Source organism: Akebia trifoliata, chromosome 8 (genome assembly GCF_017979445.1).
Source record: "Akebia trifoliata isolate Shusen 1 chromosome 8, ASM1797944v1, whole genome shotgun sequence".
NCBI lineage: Eukaryota > Viridiplantae > Streptophyta > Magnoliopsida > Ranunculales > Lardizabalaceae > Akebia > Akebia trifoliata.
Window position 1 is genome coordinate 44,790,175 of NC_141382.1, and position 22,156 is coordinate 44,812,330.

At 33.9% G+C, this 22,156-nt stretch overlaps 1 protein-coding gene across 1 annotated transcript; it reads left to right on the forward strand.

Moving 5' to 3' along the window:
* The first annotated feature begins 10,965 nt into the window (after positions 1–10,965).
* LOC147397087 (cytochrome P450 714C2-like) lies at positions 10,966–17,447 on the forward strand. The gene is made up of 5 exons (XM_086452528.1): positions 10,966–11,467; positions 14,006–14,232; positions 15,547–15,794; positions 16,346–16,700; positions 16,964–17,447. Exons 1-5 carry the CDS (start codon positions 11,179–11,181, stop codon positions 17,387–17,389), a joined length of 1,545 nt encoding a protein of 514 aa, XP_086308654.1. The 5' UTR covers positions 10,966–11,178; the 3' UTR covers positions 17,390–17,447.
* Positions 17,448–22,156: the final 4,709 nt, after the last annotated feature.

Here is a 22,156-nt window from a genome sequence, read left to right on the forward strand (position 1 = left end):
ATAAATCATGGACCGATGGAAAGAAAACAGTAAGGTCATAAATATTAGCCACCAACCAATCAAAAAACTAAATAATATTTGTCCACCTAACATTTATATATATATATATATATAGGATGGCGTTATTACGACCCCTATTACGACTCACATTGCGACACACTGTTTATCTTATATGGGCAAAAATGTTAGGAATGGACTGATTTTTTGTGAGGATGATCTCTGTGATGAGGGGATCATCCTGGCAAAAAATCATACCATTCCAAAACTTCTAACCCCATCAAAATTGATTTATAAACATTGGACGGTCTAAAATTTTTCAACTTGTAAACATGGGGCTAGAAGTTTCATAATGAGCTGATTTTTGGCAAGGATGATCTCCTCACCACAGAGATCATCCTCACAAAAAATCAGCCCATTCCAAACATTTTTGCCCATATAAGATAAAACGGTGTGTCGCAATGTGAGTCGTAATAGGGTATACGGAACCCGACCCATATATATATATAATATATATATATATATATATATATATATATATGGGTCAGGTTCAAACGACAACCATTTTAACACACATATAGATAACGTGTTTTGTCTTATATGGGCAAAAATGTTTGGAATGGGCTGATTTTTTGTGAGGATGATCTCTGTGTGAGGAGATCATCCTTGCCAAAAATCAGTTCATTATGAAACTTCTAGACCATCCAATTTTTGTTGAAAAATTATAGACCGTCCAATTTTTGTAAATCAATTTTGATGGGGTTACAAGTTTTGGAATGGGATGATTTTTTGCCAGGATGATCCCCTCATCACAGAGATCATCCTCACAAAAAATCAGCCCATTCCAAACATTTTTGCCCATATAAGACAAACACGTTGTCTATATGTGTGTTGTAGGAACCCGACCCTATATATATAATATATATATATATATATATATATATATAGGGGGCGTTCAATGGCCAACTTTTTGGCAAAACATTTTTCAAAACATGAGTTAGAGGTTTTGCAATGGGCTGATTTTTGGTGAGGATGATCTCTACGGTAAGGAGATCATCATCACCAAAAATCAGCCCATTCTAAAACTTCTAACCCATGTTTACAAGCTGAAAAATTGTGGACCGTCTATTTTTTGTAAACTGTTTTTGATGGGGTTAGAAGTTTTGGAATGGACTAATTTTTGGTGATGATGATGATCTTCTCACCGTAGAGATTATCCTCATCAAAAATCAGCTCATTCCAAAACCTCTAACTCATATTTTGAAAAAAAATTTGCCAAAAAGTTTGCTAAAAAGTTTGCCATTGAGCGCTACCCATATATATATATATATATGGGAAATGTTCAGCACCCTAAGTTTTACCACACACTTTAACAAACGTTTTTTGTCCTACATGGGTTAGAAGTTTTGGAATGGGCTGATTTTTGGTGAGGATGATCTCTATGATTAGAAGATCATCCTCCCCAAAAATCAGCCCATTCCGAAATGTTTAGCCCCATGTTTACAAGTTGAAAAATCGTGGACCGTCCATTTTTTGTAAATCATTTTTGATGCGGTTAGAAGTTTTGGAATGAGCTGATTTTTGGTGAGGATGATCTCCTCACCATAGAGATCATCCTCACAAAAAATCAGCTCATTCCAAAACTTCTAACCCCATCAAAAATGGTTTATAAAAAATGGACGGTCCACGATTTTTCAACATGTAAACATGGGGTTAAACATTTCGGAATGGGCTGATTTTTGGGGAGGATGATCTTCTAATCATAGAGATCATCCTCACCAAAAATCAGCCCATTCCAAAACTTCTAATCCATATAGGACAAAAAACGTTTGTTAAAGTGTGTGGTAAAACTTAGGGTGCTGAACATTTCCCTATATATATATATAAACTTTTTTGTGTAATGGAAGGAATATAATATTCATTGAGTAGTATTAAATAATAAATCATAGACTGATGGAAAGAAAACAATAAGGTCATAAATATTAGCCACCAATCAATTAAATAAATAAATAATATTTGTCCACCTGAGACCTGTCACGTGGAACACTGTTTTTATTCAATGAGAAAAACTGAAGAAAACTCTGACCACTTCCCGATGCGAAATAGGTTTTAAGCAGGGTAAGCCACACCAACTATTGCTAATGCCACACTAATTCCCATGTAAATCAGCAAGAATTGCACATAATTGGGATGGCGTTAGCAAAAGTTGGTGTGGCAATAATAATTCTTAATATTTAGTTTAACTAATCATGAGAATTACTATTGGCACATCAACTTCTATTTAAAAAATAAATATCTAGAAGTTGAATTGTGCAAAACGCACATGTATCAAAAGCGCTTTTTGTAATTTGATAATTAATAGTAAAGACTAAAAATGCAGTAGATAATCGTTCCTCAATTTTGGAAAGTTGTTATTGCCTCATCAACTTTTACTAACGCCACACCAATGATGTGCCCCACCCCCACCTCTTTTTTTTTTTTTTCCTTACTTTCCTTAAAAAAAGCATTTCAATTCATTTCTTCTCCTCCAAATACCATTTTCAAAGAGTGGAAGAGTGGGAAACCCATTCCTTCTGGAGTAATGCTAACCTTACTAATTGAGTGAGATTTGATTTCATATCTTAGCAAGGATCATTGAGCTCATTTTGTGGCATCCAAAAACATGATCCTTTGCCACATCAATATAGAAGGCAAAATTCTATGAATTTAATTAATAATAAAAACTTAAAAAAAATTATGTTTCAATGTTGAATTTTAATTTTAAATTTGAAAACTCAATAGGAGTTCAATAGCGATCCATTTTCAAAGTCTTGGATCAAAACCCTCTTCTTTTTTAATCTAACTTTTTTCTGCGAAATCTAGAGGGCTGTGGAGTTTGATTGTCAAATTGATAAATCATTTGAATTCATCGACCCTTAGTAGGGAAAGTGTTTTTCTTTCTCCAACCTATGGTTGAGAAAGGGGGATAGATGATTATTAAGATTTGAGGGAAAAAGTAGATTTTCTAGATAGCAATATCAATCTCTAAATATTAATACTTTCTTTCCTAGGGATACATTTTTCTTGGGAACCCTAACATCCCGTCATGTTGATGGAGAGCCACATGTTGAGGCTTTCATTTTTCTTTCGGAAATTGGGGTTTGTAATTGGACCATATATATATATATATATATGGGTCGGGTTCCTACGACCCTTATTACGACACAGTGTTTTGTCTTATATGGGCAAAAATGTTTGGAATGGACTGATTTTTTGTGAGGATGATCTCTATGGTGAGAAGATTATCCTTGCAAAAAATCAGCTTATTATAAAACTTCTAGCCCCATGTTTACAAGTTGAAAAATTTTAGACCGTCCAATTTTTGTAAATCAATTTTGATGGGGTTAGAAGTTTTGGAATGGGATGATTTTTTGCAAGGATGATCCCCTCATCACAGAGATCATCCTTGCAAAAAATCAGCCCATTCCAAACCTTTTTGCCCATATAAGACAAAAATGGTGTCGCAATGTGAGTCGCAATAAGGGTCGTAGGAACGCCATCCTATATATATATATATATATAGGGTAGCGTTCAAGGGCAAACTTTTTAGATAACTTTTTGGCAAAACATTTTTCAAAACATGGGTTAGAGGTTTTGGAATGGGCTGATTTTTGGTGAGGATGATCTCTACGGTGAGTAGATCATCCTCACCAAAAATCAGCCCATTCCAAAACTTCTAACCCATGTTTACCAGTTGAAAAATCGTGGACCGTCCATTTTTTGTAAACTGTTTTTGATGGGGCTAGAAGTTTTGGAATGGGCTGATTTTTGGTGATGATGATCTCCTCACCGTAGAGATCATCCTCACAAAAAATCAGCCCATTCCAAAATCTCTAACTCATGTTTTGAAAAATGTTTTGCCAAAAAGTTTGCTAAAAAGTTGGCCATTGAACGCCCCCCATATATATATATATATATATAGGGTCCCGTTCGCCACCCTTAGTTTTACCACACACTTTAACAAATGCGTTTTGTCTTACATGGGTTAGAAGTTTCGGAATGAGCTGATTTTTGGTGAGGATGATCTCTATGGTGAGGAGATCATCCTCACCAAAAATCAGCTCATTCCGAAACTTCTAACCCCATCAAAATTGATTTACAAAAAATGGACGGTCCACGATTTTTCAACTTGTAAACATGGGGCTAAACATTTCGGAATGGGCTGATTTTTGGGGAGGATGATCTTCTAATCATAGAGATCATCCTCACCAAAAATCAGCTCATTCCAAGACTTCTAACCCATGTAGGACAAAAAACGTTTGTTAAAGTGTGTGGTAAAACTTAGGGTGTTGAACATTTCCCATATATATATATATATATATATGGGAAATGTTCAACACCCTAAGTTTTACCACACACTTTAACAAACGTTTTTTGTCCTACATGGGTTAGAAGTCTTGGAATGAGCTGATTTTTGGTGAGGATGATCTCTATGATTAGAAGATCATCCTCCCCAAAAATCAGCCCATTCCGAAATGTTTAGCCCCATGTTTACACGTTGAAAAATCGTGGACCGTCCATTTTTTGTAAATCAATTTTGATGGGGTTAGAAGTTTTGGAATGAGCTGATTTTTGGTGAGGATGATCTACACACCATAGAGATCATCCTCACCAAAAATCAGCTCATTCCGAAACTTCTAACCCATGTAGGACAAAATGCGTTTGTTAAGTGTATGGTAAAACTAAGGGTGCCGAACGGACCCATATATATATATATATATTCTAACTAGATATTTTAGAAGATAATTTAAATAGAATTTACTTTCACTCTCACCCTTCCCCTACAACATCTTTTATTTTATTTTATTTAAACATTGGTGATAAATTGACTTAAAAAAATATACTTAGATATACTCAACTAACAAGGGATGTACACATAACTATAGATTTTATTATATATATCAAGAAAAATTATATGATTATGTGCACATGCCACATCAATTGAGTATGTTTTTTGCTACTCTTTTTGAAATATAGGATTTCTCATATAATCCTCTGAAAATGAATTTTTAGAATCTAAAATTCCTTATAGCATTTTTTAAGAGTCAAGATCCAATAAGGTGCCCCATTTCTATAGATTGGATAGGTGTCTACATGCCACAATTTGATTAGGAAATAATATATTGGGTTGTGTTGTGAATGGCTTACCAACTAAAGTGTGCCACGTAAACACCTATCCTATTTTATAGGAACAGGACACCATATTAGATCCTGAGTCGAAAATCAAACGGGACTAACTAGTTGCATGCCATCCATTACCAATTGCACTCCAATGCTTAAAATTCTCATTTGCACTTGACTGGAAGATTACGCTAATATATATATAGAACAGCATTCCGAAGACTCATATTGCGACTCACATTGCGACACACCGTTTTGTCTTATATAGGCAAAAATATTTGGAATGGGCTGATTTTTTGTGAGGATGATCTCTGTGGTGAGGAGATCATCCTTGCCAAAAATCAGTTCATTATGAAACTTCTAGACCATCCAATTTTTGTTGAAAAATTATAGATCGTCCAATTTTTGTAAATCAATTTTGATGGGGTTACAAGTTTTGGAATGGGATGATTTTTTGCCAGGATGATCCCCTCATCACAGAGATCATCCTCACAAAAAATCAGCCCATTCCAAACATTTTTGCCCATATAAGACAAAACGGTGTGTCGCAATGTGAGTCTCAATATGAGTCTTAGGAACGTGAACCATATATATATATGGGGGCGGTTCAGTAGCCCTAAAGTTTGCCAAACATTGTGCCAAATATTTTTCAAAATATGGGTTAGAAGCTTTGGAATGATCTAATTTTTTGTGAGGATGATCTCTATGATGAGGAGATCATCCTCACCAAATATCAGCATATTCCAAAACTTCTAACCCCATCAAAAGTGATTTACAAAAATTAGACAGTCGACGATTTTTCAACTTGTGAACTAGGGTTAGAAGTTTCAAACTCAGCTGATTTTTGGTGAAGATGATCTCTTCACCGTAGAGATCATCCTCACAAAAAATCAGCCTATTCCCAAACTTCTAACCCCATCAAAAGTGATTTACAAAAAATGTTTGGCACAAAACTAGGCAAACTTTAGGGCTGCCGAACCGCTCCCATATATATATGGGAAATGTTCAACACCCTACACTTTACCAAACATGTTTTGTCCTACATAGGTTAGAAGTTTTGGAATGGGCTGATTTTTGGTGAGGATGATCTCTACGGTTAGAAGATCCTCCTCACCAAAAATCAACCCATTCTGAAATTTCTAGCCCCCATATTTACAAGTTGAAAAATCGTGGACCGTCCATTTTTTGTAAACCATTTTTTATGGGGTTAGAAGTTTTGGAATAGGCTGATTTTTGGTGAGGATGATCTCCTCACCATAGAGATCATCATCGCCAAAAATCAGTATATTCCAAAACTTCTAACCCATGTAGGACAAAACACGTAGGGTAAAGTGTAGGGTAAAGCGTAGGGTGTTGAACGGGACCCATATATATATATGGGAAATGTTCAGCAACAAACATTTTGGCAAAACATTTTTCAAAACATGGGTTAGAGGTTTTGGAATGGCCTGATTTTTGGTGAGGATGATCTCTACGGTGAGGAGATCATCATCACCAAAAATCAGCCTATTCCAAAACTTCTATCCCCATCAAACATGGTTTACAAAAAATGGACGGTCCACGATTTTTCAACTTGTAAACTGGGGCTAGAAGTTTTGGAATGGGCTGATTTTTGGTGAGGATGATCTCCTCACCATAGAGATCATCCTCACCAAAAAACAGCCCATTCCAAAACCTCTAACCCATGTTTTGCCAAAATGTTTGTTGCTGAACGGGACCTATATATATATATATATATATATATATATATATATATATATGTTGCACTTCTTTTTCTTCTTTTCTGTTCTTTTTTTTTTCTTCTATTTTAACTTATCGTTTGTTGCACTTTTTTTTTTTTTTTCATTTTTTTCTTCTACAACCATGCTCTGAAATTATCATTGATTCAATAACTTTTGTAAGGAGTAGTTGACCCTTTTTAAGCCATGTTTAGAAAATCACACTTTTCAAAATCATTTTCCAAGAAATGCTTCAATTAAAAAAGTGATTATATAAAATAAATAAATAAGAAGGGATTTTTTTAAAGATTGGTGTTAGGGCTGTCAACGGATAGATATCCGATCGAATAGTGCTATATCCGAATTTTTTTAGTGATATCCGAATTCGAATCCGATCGGATATCACTAACGAATATTCAAATTCGTATCTGATATTATCATATTCGAATCCGAAATTTATTATTCGAAAATTATCCGAAATGAATAATTTAAAATAAGATCAAATAAAAAACTATGAAGTTTTGGACATAAAATTTAGGGACTTTCAGAAAAGAGTTAGGGAAAGGTACAAAACCATGGATTTAGTAACTCTACAACCTTGATATTCTTACCATTTCAACCTACAAACTAGAAGGTAAAACAGATCTTTTAGATAAGTAGAAACCTTGGAATTTTTTATAGAAAAACCAAGGATTTTCTGCAAATGGGTTAGGCAGTATGGTTGAAAACAATCAATCAAAGAGCACGATAATTTAAAAGCTTGAAGATGTTGAGATTTAAAAGAAAAATCAAGGGTTATTGTGGTTCGAGTCTTTGAGAATTGAGATTGAAGAGAGAGATAGAGAGAAAGAGAGAGAAAGAGAAAGAGAGAGAGTTTACATACAATTGCCTAAAGTGATGTCGTGACAACAAGGGGCTGAGGTCGTAAGGAGATGAGGGGCTGAGCCGCTGAGAGAGATTCCGACGGTGAAATCGTGACCGCGAGGGGTTGAGATCCTTGAAGACGATTAGGGGTTGTCGCCTATTTGACTGAGCCGCTGAGAGAGATTCCGACGGTGAGGTCGTGGGGTTGAGATCATTGAAGACGATGAGATCGTTGAAAACGATGAGGGGCGACAGGCTGAGGTCTATAATCAGTTCGACAGAAGTTCTAACCCTAAAGGAAAAAAATTCATTTATTTTAAAATTAAAATAAAATAATATTTATTTATTATTCTTTTCGGATCGGATATTATCGAATTCGAATTCATCGATATCTGAATTCGTATCCGAAACATTATCGGATATTCAAAACTATTCAAATCCGAATTCGATATTTGAAAATTTCGGATAATATCCGATTTTTTGAATTCGAATTCGGATTTCGACTATCCATTGACAGGTCTAATTGGTGTGCAATAAACTATTAGTGGTGTGTAACTAATCAGTCCCAAATCAAATTCATTCTACATTTATTCGTGACATTAACTCTTTGCTCTTTCCGCCTACCAATAAAAAGGACGAGTGACTACCATTTGTATATGATGATGATAACGTGGGTATGCAGAGCATTTCCCACCACCTAACTAATGACACACCACTAAGTAGTTGGTTGCACACCAATCTAGAAAATTTAACTTTTTATTATTATTAAAATAAACTCTAAAATTTAGCCTACTAATTACTCCTACTATCAGTAACTTTAAGATTTAGGGTTATTCACCTTCACGTGTCTTCGTCTTCTCTACTCGTATACATTGTAAATATGCTTGTTATACGATTAAGTATTTCTTACACAAATTATTGAAACAATGATAATTTATGTGAGTATTGTTGAAGAAGAAGATTGAAAAAAAAAAGTACAATATTTTTAAAATCTTGAGGTTTGATTGATTATTTTAAGAGAGATTAGACATTGAGATGAGAGAGAATATAGTATTTACTATAATGATAGAAGGCAGAGTAGAAGTGAGTAGAAGTGGTTCGATACCAAAATCTGAGTGGTCATAAATGCCTCCACTTTTATATTTAAGTTTAATATAATCAAGGTCATTTTGATAAAAATAAAAAAAAATCAAGAAAATTGTAAACCAATGTTGCGTTGCTTAGTTTTCAAAATCACAAATGTATCATTTTTTACTACTTAATCTTTAAAAACCTTTTTAATTTATATGTTAAATTACAAATAAGTCCTTTTAATGGATGTGTGCTTCACACATGTCCCCTTCTAATTGATATCTTTACTATTATAATGGGAGATGATGGAGTAGAAGTGGTTGAACACATAGGAGTGTAATATGGTTCGATTTGGTTCAGTTTGAGGTCAAATTGGAACCGAACCAACATAGTTTGGTTCTACTAAATAAGAATCATAACCGAACCAAATTTCATTGGAACCAAACCAACTCAAACCGAATTAATGTTGGTTTAGTTCAGTTCAGCTCTACGGATTGTCAATATTCTATAAATTGTAAGTAATATTTTAATGAAAAAAACATAAATAAAATTTCATACAATAAATCACAAATCTATTCATAAAAAATCATTAGTTTATTCATAAAAGATCACTAATCTATGTCCTAACTCCTAAAATAATTCATAATAATTAGTATATATATATTATTGCATAGGGTTTGGTTCAATACAAGTTTGATCCGATAACCAAATCAAATTGATCAGTTCTCCATTTTCGTAACTCGAAATTGAATCGCAACTTGTTTCAAATTGAACAAAACCACCTTCAAGCTATCGATTTGATTCGGTTATCGATTTAAATCAAACCAAATTGCCCCCCTAGTTATGAGATGCCTAGTATTGTTATTGGGTTTGGACTTTTCAAAAGTGACATTTTTCCAATGTGAAGTGGGCTCAACTCAATTGGGCCCATGCAAGAGTTTGAGGGCAACGTTTCCAAGGTGAATTTTTTTAGGTATATATTATATTTTCAAATAAGATTTCTTTATGTTTTTGCTCTATGAGGTTCTTTGCAATTATGAATAGGAAATCTATAATCTTTATCGTTGATGGTGTATTTTTCTCTCTCTTTCCTTTATAGATATAAGCAATTTGTCGAATCACATAAATCTTGTGTGTTTATTTTGTTATTTTATCTTTACTCTTGTTATGATTCCGCACAATAGACACCAAATTTTAAGTGGTCATAAATACTAGGGCTGTCAACGGATAGGTATCCGATCAGATAGTGTTATATCCAAATTCGAATTCGAAAAAATAGTAATATTCGAATTCGAATCCGATCGGATATCACTAATCACTATTCAAATTCGCATCCGAAAGAATTATCGAATATCCGAAAATATTCGATTCGAATTTAAATAATAAAAAAATCTTTGATTTTTTACGATCAATTTACAGGTAAAATAAGAGTTAAATAAAGTAAAAAATTACCTGAAAAAATAAGAATTTTTCTAGCAAAGGAACACCCAATTCATCGTTAATTGTATCAATGCATCCTTTAAAGTTATACCATTGATGACCTTGTTTGGGAAGTGCTTGGTATACTGAAGTGAAAGTATACCATCACAGACAACGAGCTCCCAAACCTTCTTCCTTCTAATATCTACCATTGGTCTTGAATCTTAGGTTTATGATTTTTAATTCAGACGCGCCATGAAAATTATTTATAGAATATTTGCGCAGTTTGAGTTGAGAGAGGGAGAGGGGAAGAAAGGTTATCCACCACATGTCTTGTCTCATCCCGTCTTTAAAAAAAAAAAAAAAAAGTCTCGTATTTGTTAGAGAGAGAGAGAGAGGGATATATCTTGTTTTTATTTAAGAGTGAGAGTGTCTAAGTGAGTTGTATACTCTCATCTTTATGAGTGAGGTAGAATGTAAGTGAGTTGTCTTTATTATAAAGAGAGAGAGAGTGTAAGTGAGTTGTCCTTATTATAGAGAGAGAGAGTGTAAGTGATTTGTCTTGTCTCGTCTTTATGAGAGAGTGTAAGCGACTTGTCTTTATTATAAAGAGAGAGAGAGAGATTGTTTATATATATATATAAATAAAATAAAACAGACGTCTTTTCTTAAATAATGTCGGGATACATGATTGTACTTCCTTATAAAAATGTGTATCACAAGGGAACTATGTACCTCAAGGCGTATAAATATACATGAGTATGTCGCCCGACAATCATATTTTCAGAACTAAAAAATAGTCATTTTCTATGGTAGGGAAACATTTCTACGGTTCCGCGTTCGTAACACGTCAGCCGAGTGAAGACTTTGGCACTCTAATAAAAACGCAACAGTGAGGTCCATCCAGTAAGCCCAAAACGAAAGAGAAAAAAAAAAAAAAAAAAAGGTAATGGAGGGGGTTGTGAAGATGTTTATCTCACTCTCTCTTGTTTTTTTCTTCAGTTTGTTTTTAAGGCTCTATAATGTTCTCTGGTTAAAGCCTCAAAGACTTAGATCAAAGCTTCGAAAGCAAGGCATCAATGGTCCTCCTCCTTCTTTTCCATATGGAAACATTCCTGAAATCAAGAAGATCGTATCAACGGTCACAAAGTCTCGAAAAAATGAAGAATATTCAATCATCAATCATGGTTGTGCTTCCTTTCTCTTCCCATATTTGGAGCAGTGGATTAGGCAATATGGTAAGTTTTATTTCGACCATATATAGATTTATTTGCCAAAAAAATTCTAGATTACTGAAATATAGATTCCTTCATTTTCTTCTTTTTTATTTAGAGGATGAAACCATATATATATATATATGGGAAATGTTCAGCAACAAGCATTTTGACAAACATTTTGGCAAAACACTTTTCAAAACATGGGTTAGAGATTTTGGAATGGGCTGATTTTTGGTGAGGATGATCTCTATTCTAACCCCATCAAAAATGGATTACAAAAAATGGACGGTCCACGATTTTTCAACTTGTGAACTGGGGCTAGAAGTTTTGGAATGGGTTGATTTTTGGTGAGGATGATCTCCTCACTGTAGAGATCATCCTCACAAAAAATCAGCCCATTCCAAAACCTCTAACCCATGTTTTGAAAAATATTTTGCCAAAATGTTTGTTACTGAACGGGACCCTATATATATATATATATATATATATATATATATAGATTAATATTGAGTTATTAATTTAATTATGAGGAGAATATATAAGTGATGATCTTGTCAACACCACTCATGGTAGAAGATAGAAGGTCTTTTCAGAAAAAATAATAATAATAATAATGATTTTGCTCCCCCCACACCAAATAAAAAATAAAAAATTGTTGAAAGTAAAAGGTTTTCTTAGAAGATAAAACAAAAAAGGTGGTAAGAAAGAAGCCAGTAAGGCAACTGCTCCAACACTACTTTCTATTTTTTTGTTAAATTTTTATGAGAGCTGCTATTGCCGCACCAAATTTTACTAATTCCACACCAATTTCTATGTAAATCAACAAAATTGCACATAGTTGGTGTGGCGTTAGTAAAATTTGGTGTGGGAATGGTAACTCTCTTTTTTAAATATTAGATATCCTCCTTTTATGCTTTAATTTGACACTCCTCACCTCCCTCCAGTTTTTTCACCCTCCCCTCAGCTTTTTAGGCTATTTTAGACTCCCCTTTATACTTTGGGGAACATTTGCGATGCCCCAACTTTTGTTTTCAAATTGATGCTATACCCCCTTTGGCTTATTTTTCTTTTGAGTCGTGATGAATGCACACGGTTGACATGGCAAGGGCATAAAACAAGAGATCTTTTTCATCGCGATACACAAGGAAAAAGATCTACAGTTCTATGCCTTTGCCACATCCACCGTGCATGGCTTAGTGTGTGCATTCATCATTATTCTTTTCTTTTTTTATAACTAATATAAAGTGACCTAAATACCCTCTTTAATTTTCAACTTGTAATAGATAGAAAGAAAGAAAGTAAACTTCTTTCCTAAAATTTGTCGGTACTTCAACCTTTATAAAAAATTAATTTTAATCTATTTAACTCCATCATTTCAACATTGTCTCGACCCCTTCTATAGAGCTTTAAAACTTTATATAAAAATCTCATCATCTTCTACTTTAAAAATCCTATCTTGTTATTTAGATATGAAGATTAAAGTAAATCTTAAGGTAAAAATTAAGGTTAACTTTTTACCCTAAAGGTTGAATTCAAAAGATTTTTTATTTCAAGTTAAAGAGGGAAATGAAATTAAATAAACTTTTTATTAAATAAGATTGAGGTTGAGGGGACATATAGGCATTTTGGTAATGTTTGAGATATCTTATGTTTTTGAAGATGATATTGCCCCTTGACTTGAGCATTTTCTCATAGATTACTACGATATGACCTAAATGCCCTTTCCTTCAATCTTTGACAAAAAACTTTTGAATTTTCTCCCCAAAACCATTCATCTTCAAGCTCTTCAATCTTACCATACCCTAAAAAAATAAAATAAGTAAATAATAACAAAAAAAATCTTGGCTCTGGCTTAACCCTTTTAACTTTCAATTTCTGACTTCATTTTCTTGGCAAATCACTATACTCGAATGTTTTACATTGACGAATAAACCTTTTGCTCCAATCTTTATACTTAGATTTTATCGGTAAAGTCTATTTTTAATGAGTTTAGTAACTTGGTGCTGGTAGAATGTGAACCCATGTCTCTAGTATCATCACCTAAAAATTTTACCAACTAAGCTAGCTAGCACCTACAAAAAGAACTTTATTGATATCCTTTGATGATTATTTAATTCACTTGGATAGAGTATTTAAAGAGATTACATCACACCAAGATGTAGAAAGTAAGCTAATATATCGTTCACATTCCCCCTCACGTGTAACGTGTCTCCTACATCCCTGTGATTATCCACTCTGATACCATGTAGAAGCCCATGGGCCTAACTCTTCCTCACAAAACCGGCTTGTAAGGTGAGGATTGCCCAGGTTTATATATAGCTCATGGTCTTGATAACCAGGCAATGTGGGACTATCACTTGCACCTAAAAGGGAACTTATCCTAACCATTATATTAACCCTTTGGGATAAAAGACGCATAAGTAATAGGTATGATACATAGGAGTGAATCTCAGACAAATTGGGCTTGAGTTTCAATTGCTAAAACCCAAACATGAGTTTCAATTTCTCACCAGAGTTTGCTCACAAGTTGTTTAAAACAATGGATTCAACTTTTGACAGGTAAGACGTTCACATTTTTGATGGGAAACGTACAAGTCTTATGCCTGACCCACCCTGATGTGGTGAAGGACATGGGCCTGTGCACATCTTTGGATCTTGGGAAGCCTTCTTACCAACTGAGGGAACTCGGACCTTTGCTTGGACGGGGTATTCTAACCTCAAGTGGGCCTTCCTGGGTACACCAGAGGAAAGTCATAGCTCCAGAGTTTTACATGGAGAAAGTTAAGGTAAATTCAAACAATAATTACCCCCTTGAGTTTTGGTTAATAATTGAAATACCCGAAATTCCAAATCGATGCCATATCCTTTGACCCTTGTCTTCTCTTAAATACTAATAAACTGATGTATAAACCTCTCGTATTCAATAGGAAAATGCTGAAGTAACATTAAAATTGACATTGATTCTCACATTGCTGACATGGATGTATATATGGAACCATAGATTCTTTTCATCGAGATATGAGTGAAAATCATCTATGGTTATGTGTGCACCTCCACATCAGTAATGTGAGAATCGATGTCAATTTTAATGTTACTCCAACCCGACTCTAATCAATATAGAGTAGTGCTAGAGTGACCTCAACAGGAGACACCTTGAAGTGGTGGCACGCGCATGTCCATAGATGTGTTTTACTCGTATCTCAGAGAAAACATATCTATGGGCATGCACGCACCACCACGTTAAGAGCCCTCCGTGTGTCCCCTACGGGTCACTCCAACATTAATCTTCAATATAGTGTCAAAACCCTCGTCAGGATGCACAAGAAGCCAAAATTATCGTGCCATGTGCTTTTTTTTAAAAAAATATTTAGAAGTAAGGGATATCCTCTCCCAAATAATTAGATTTTTTTTTTAAATCCAACAGATGATCTGTTGTACATGTATCTATTTAAATTTATCACATATTTCTTTTTAATTGTAAAGTAAATAGCTATATTAAGGGTATACAAGTACTATCATATTTAATATATTCTTCTTCCTTCCTCGAGATTGGGGCAACAAGAGAGGCATAGCTGGTAGTGATTTTATAAAAGTTAAAAAAAAAAAAAACATATTTTTAAATAGGGTCTTGTTAATGTATGGCCTAAGGGCACCCGTTAAAGAGCAATAAATACACTTTGGAAATTGGAATTCGAGTTAATTTTTGTAAAAAATATTTTTTTAAGGGAATTTTTGGTACAAAATCCAATTTCCAAAGTGTATTTATTGCACTTTTAAGTGTGCCCTTAACAAAAACCTTTATGTATTGAGGTGGGGTGCAACCAACAACTTGTAATATGCAACTAGTCGGTCAAAAAAAAAAATGGTTTCAATAATAGCTAGCATTATTATTAGAGTTGTGATTTTCTGACTCCCCCCTCTGACATACTCCCCCATACCCTCCTGATGTGGCATTTTGTATAACCATAGAGCCGTTGTGTATCCCGAGGAAATCTATGGTTCTAAAACATACCACATCAAGAGAGTATGTTGGAGGGGGGGAGTTAGAAAATCATTATTCTTATTATTATTTTTGTTGGTGATGCATAGTTTGTTTATAGGGTATGACAAACCTTATGATGGAAGCAGCCAAAATGCTAACAGAATTATGGGAGAGTAAGATTGAAAGTGAGGGAGGACATGCAGACATAAGAGTTGATGATGACTTGAGAAGATCCTCATCCTTTGTAATCTCAAAAATTTTATTTGGAAGAAATTATGCCCAAGGGACAGAGATATTCTTAAGGTTTAGACAGATTCAAAAGACCTTGTCTTGGTCAAATTTGCTTAGTAAGATCTTTGGATTGAGGTATGTATATATCTCTCAAAGTTTACTACTTTCATCAATTATTAAGGCCTTGTTTGAGAATGTAGTGCATTACACAGTAGAAGCACTTCTTACAAAATTAGTCATTTTCCATGAGTTTAGAAAGTGCTTCTAGAGAAGTTATGAACCGTACCATTTATTTGGTAATTGGTGAACAAACATCTTTGGACATTTTGATAACTTTCTTAAACGTTTTCGGATAATGCCTTAGAAACACTCCAAGGGATATTATAATCATCAACCAAAATATGTGAGGAGATTATCATCTAAAGACAATATTTACGTCTGATTCCTTCAGAAGTCAGAAATGGGTCTTCACCACTTTTGGCTTCTCGTTTTTGGTTTCTTAGTCATGCAGGAAGCGATTTTAATATATGTTACCAAACAATGATTTTTTATTAAAAGAACTTTTGGGGGTCAAAAGCATGGTATATTCATATTCCCATCTTTTGGATTAAGCTTTTTGTTGTTGTTGTTGTTGTTGTTGTTGTTGTTGTTGTTGTTGTTGTTATTATTGTTATTGCTGTTGATAGATATTTTCCTACAAAGAACAATCGGGAGCAATGGAGATTAGAAAAGGAGATGCACTCAATGATCTTAAAGATAGTGGAAGAACGAGCTGACTCTACATCAGATGAGGATTTATTACAAGTGATCATCAAAAATGCTAAAAGTGATGATATAAGGGGAATTGAGGCCGAGCAATTTATTGTTGACAATTGCAAGAATATATATCTTGCTGGTTATGAGACAACTGCGACTACCGCGTCGTGGGTATTAATGTTATTGGCTTCAAATCCAAATTGGCAAGATCGTACTCGTGCTGAGGTGGTACAAATTTGTGGTGGGCACGTGCCCAATGTTGACATGCTCCCCAAGTTGAAAACGGTATTAAACATTATTTTGTTTATTTATTTATTTATTTTTAAAGCATTGCGTCATCGACATGGTTTTAAAACTCGTTTTGACATCTCGTCCATGAACAAGACCAAGTTGTCTCGGGCGAGATTTAAAAAAAAAAAAAAAAAAGCCTTAAAATTAGAACAAACCATGTCTTTGAGACAACTAGTCAACTCGTCTCGGTCTTGGATGAGATTTATAACCATGACCATCGGTCATACATCATACTTACATATGATCTCCAATGGCAGATGACAATGGTGATTCAAGAGGCGTTACGTTTATACCCTGCTGTACCTTTCATTGCAAGAGAGGCCTTGAAAGACATGGAGTTGGGAGACATTCATGTTCCCAAAGGCATCAATCTTTGGCTACTTGTGATATCTTTGCACCACAATCCTGATATTTGGGGACCCGACGTTCATGAGTTTAATCCTGAGAGGTTCGCTAATGGACTCAACAGTGCTTGCAAGTTCCCGCACACGTACATGCCATTTGGTGCTGGGCCTCGTATATGTGCTGGACAACACTTGGCCATGACAGAATTGAAGATCATTCTTTCTCTAATTCTATTGAAATTTTCTTTCTCCGTCTCTCCTAAATATCGTCACTCTCCATCATTCACAATGGTCATTGTGCCTGAATTTGGAGTAGATCTCATTGTAAGGAAGGTTTAATTTGAAAAAAAAACTCATCTATTATAGCAAATAAGAAAGCAAAACTAGTCTCTCCTAAGGTTACATTTCATATTTCTGGTTATTTTTGCTTACTTTATTTGATAATATTGTTAGTTCTTCTCACTTCATAATTTTTAATTGTTGCTTCAATTTAGAAACTGGTAATAGTTATGTGTTATATTTATATTTTGAAAAATGCTAAAGTGACTCAAGATTGGACCTCACATCGCACGACCTGACGTGAAAGTGTATGGAAACCATAGATGGTTTTCTTCAAGATACGAGGTAAAAAGCATCTATGGTTCCTATCCACTTTCACGTTAAGATGTGTGATATGAGGTCCAATCTAAAATTTAAAAATATGGTAATTCTTAGGTTGCTATACTACCACTCTATCGGGAATTATTTTTAAAATATTAAACCTAAAGCTCAATCCAACATTTTCTATAGGACTATCATTGTATCGGATTCGGATTGAGGGCCAATTTGGTACCAATCATATAAGGATTGGATCGGACCCAAAAGTGATCTGATAAGCTTTGAATCAAACTCTTTTTTGATCATGTTTATTAGGATCCAAACCTGATTCAACAACAATGGGGTAGAATCAAACTTGATTTGATATACAAAAGTTAAATACTTTTCATAAATTTAAACAAAATATGTTATATAATTTATATACTTTCTCACATTTTGTCAAATCGAGTCTTTAGTGGATCAAGACATAGTTGATCTAGCACCGATCCAATAAGATATTGGATCAGAACCTTATCATATCAAATCATCATCGAAATCTAAATCCTTGATCCAGATCTGAAATTGGATTAGAAAAGGTCTGATATGATTTATCGACTAAAATCCTTCATTTTTATTTTTTTATTTTTTATTTGTCTAAAATTGCATTGTCTTCTGCCATCCAAAAATCATTTTTTCCTTGTGGTTTGAAGGTCAAATTAGATGAAAATCTTAAGGTTGAAGTTAACAATAAAATTTTTACTTCAAAGACTAATCCTTTTTATGAAAAAAAAAAAATTACAAAAAGTTAACGACGGGGACATTTTTGGTCATTTTTTATTAGTATGTCCAAGTCACCCCCAAAAGTACCAATGTGACCTTATGCATTTAATTTAACCTCCAATGGCGGCAAAGGGAATATCTACCAAATGAATATTTTCAAGATTTATAAAAAATATTAATTAAAATAAATCTGTATTTTCATTCTAGGTGGGAGAAGAACTCGTATAGCAACTTCATTCTGGGTGGGGAAAGGATATGAGATATCTAACAAGGGTGAATTAATAATTTTATTATTTAAAATCTTCTTTTCTTGCTTTCTTTCTTTCTTTCTTTCTTGTTATTTTCACTAGCATTTACATTGTCAATAAAATCAAAAGAGTCGTGCCGGAGTGACTGTGTTATTCACATTGTTTCGCACTTCGTTGACGTGAAGGTGAGTATGGAACACAGTCAATAACACATATATGGTTCCGTACACACCAACGTGTCAATGTAGTGAAATACAGTCACTCCAGCATTTTCGAAAGAGTCATGATAATCTGACTACCCCAAGTGGCAAATCAGTTGACTATCTCATGTGATAAGTTCAAGAATTGTAGATCTGCATTCTTCGTGATACAAGGCTCCCTCGAGATACACCTTTTTATGGGGAAGTGCAGCCATGCATCCCAAGGAGCGCAAATCTGTGATTCACTAACTTATCACGTTAGGGTAATCAATTGAGTTTGCCATGTGGGATAATCAGTTTATCACGAATCTTATATGCATCATAAACTAACACAAATTCTAAGAAAAATCAAAGTTTCAGGTTTGACATGTCGGATGATTTCATTTTTCTTCATTCAATCAACAGAGATTTTTGTTTGGTTAAATGAAATCCATGTTTTTCTTTACAATTAGAATATATATATATGGGAGCGGTTCAACAGTCCTAAAGTTTGTCAAACATTTTTCAAAACATGGGTTAGAAGCTTTGGAATGAGCTGATTTTTTGTGAGGATGATCTCTACGGTGACCTCTCCAAAAATCAGTTCATTTTGAAATTTCTAATCCTAATTTACAAATTGAAAAATTGTGGACCGTTCAATTTTTGTAAATCCCCTTTGATGGGATTAGAAATTTTGAAATAGACTGATTTTTGATGAGGATGATCTCCTCATCATAGAGATCATCCTCACAAATAACTCATTCCAAAGCTTCCAAACTATATTTTGAAAAATGTTTGGCATAATGTTTGGCAAACTTTAGGGTTGCTGAACATATACATATATTACTTTTATGTTGTATAATGGTAGGAATATAATATTCATCGAGTAGTAGTAAACAATAAATCATGGCCTGATGGAAAGAAAACGATAAGGTCGTAATTATTTGTCACCAATAGATCAAAAAAATTAATATTTGTCCACCTAACACCTGAGACATGTCACGTGGAACACTATTTCTATTCAATTAGAAAAACTAAAACTCAGACCACTTCCCGATGTGAAATTGGTTTTAAGTAGGGTGGGCACACCAACTTTTGCTAATGCCACGCCACATAGATGGGGTGGCATTAGCAAAAGTTGGTGTGATAATAATAATTTTTAATCTTTAGTTTCGTTTATCATGAGAATTGCTATTGGCACATCAACTTCTATTTAAAAAATAAATATCTGAAAGTTGACAGTGCAAAATGCACATGTATCAAAAGTGCTTTTTGTAATTTGATACCTTAATTTTGAAGAGCTGCTAGTGCCACACTAACTTTTGCTAATGCCACACCAACATTGTGCAACTCAATAGCAGCTCTTTAATTTTATTATATGATCAAAAATATAATATTTGTCCACCTAACACCTGAGACATGTCACGTGGAACACTATTTCTACTCAATTAGAAAAACTAAAGAAAACTCAGACCACTTCTCGATGTGAAATTGGTTTTAAGTAGGGTAGGTCACACCAACTTTTGCTAACGCCACCGCATGCCACATAGATGACGTGGCGTTAGCAAAAGTTGGTGTGGTAATAATAATTCTTAATCTTTAGTTTTGTTAATCATGAGAATTACTATTGGCACATCAACTTCTATTTAAAAAATAAATATCTGGAAGTTGACACATGCAAAACGCACATGTATCAAAAGTGCTTTTTGTAATTTGATACCTTAAATTTGAAGAGCTGTTAGTGCTACACCAACTTTTGCTAACGCCACACCGACGTTGTGCAATTTAATTTTATTATATGATCCCCCCCCCCCCCCCTTTTTTTTTTTCTTATTTTCTTACAAAAAGCATTTCAATTCATTTCCTCTCCTCCAAATACCATTTTAAAAGAGGGGAAGAGTGGGAAACCCATTTCTTCTAGAGTAATGCTAGCCTTACTAATTGAGTAAGATTTGGTTTCAAATCTTAACAAGGATCATTGAGCTCACTTTGTGGCATTCAAAAACATGATCCTTTACCACATCGATATAGAAGACAAAATTCTATGAATTTAAATAGAATTTATTTTAGCTCTCACCCTTCCTCTACGACATCTTAAAAAAAAAAAACAAAAAACAAAAAACAATGGTGGTAACTTGACTTAAAAAAAGCTACTTAAATATACTCAACTAACAAGGGATGTACACATAACTATGGATTTTATTATATATCTCGAGGAAAAATAGTTGAGTATGTTTTTTGCTACTCTTTTTGAAATATAGGATTTCTCGTATAATCCTCTGAAAATGAATTTTTAGAATCTAAAATTCCTTATAGCATTTTTAAGAGTCGAGACCCAATACGATTCCCCGTTTCTATAGATTGGATAGATGTCTACATGCCACAATTTGATTAGGAAATAAATATATTGGGTTGTTTGAACGGCTTGATTAGAAGTCCAAGGTATTTTAAATACCAACTAAAGCGTGCCATGGAAATGCTTATCCTATTTTATAGGAACAAGACACCATATTAGATCCTGAGTCGAAAATCAAATGGCACCAACTAGTTGCACACCATCCACTACCAATTGCACTTCATTACATAAAATTTCATTTCCACTCAATTGGATGATTACACTCCAAAAAAAAAAAATGTGCACTTTTTTTTTCACTTTTTTCTTCTATCTCAACCATGTTCATAGAAATTATCATTTCTTGCACTTTTGTCTTTATTTTTTTTCTTCTACCTCAACCATGCCATGCTCAAAAATTATCATTGGTTCAATAACTTTTGTAAGGAGTACTTGACCATTTTTAAGTCATGTTTAGAAAATTACACTTTTCGAAATCATTTTGCAAGAAATGCTTCAATTAAAAAAGTGATTATATAAAATAAATAAATAAATAAGAAGGGAATTTTTTTAAGATTGGTGTGCAACAAACTATTAATGGTGTGTAACTAATTGGTCCCAAACCAAATTCATTCTACATTTATCTGTGCCATTAACTCTTTGGCTCTTTCCACCTATGAAAAAAATGGACGAGTGATTACCATTTGTATATGATGATGATAACGTGGGTCCTACATGCAGAGCGTTTCCCACCACCTAACTAATTACACACCACTAAGTAGCTGGTTGCACACCAACCTTGAAAATTTAGCTTTTTTTATTATTAAAATAAACTCTAAAATTTAACCTACTAATTACTCTTATTATTAGTAACTTTAAGATTTAGGGTTATTCATCTTCACATGTCATCGTCTTCTCTAATGGTATACATTGTAAACAGGCTTGTTATACGATTAAGTATTTGTTACACAAATTATTGAAACAATGATAA

Bases quoted from the DNA above. Each gene is read 5' to 3' on its own strand.
- LOC147397087 (XM_086452528.1), top strand. From the start codon at position 11,179: ATGGAGGGGGTTGTGAAGATGTTTATCTCACTCTCTCTTGTTTTTTTC. The intron at 15,795-16,345 runs GTATGTATATAT...TGCTGTTGATAG, and splicing joins AGTAAGATCTTTGGATTGAG to ATATTTTCCTACAAAGAACA. The intron at 16,701-16,963 runs GTATTAAACATT...CTCCAATGGCAG, and splicing joins TGCTCCCCAAGTTGAAAACG to ATGACAATGGTGATTCAAGA.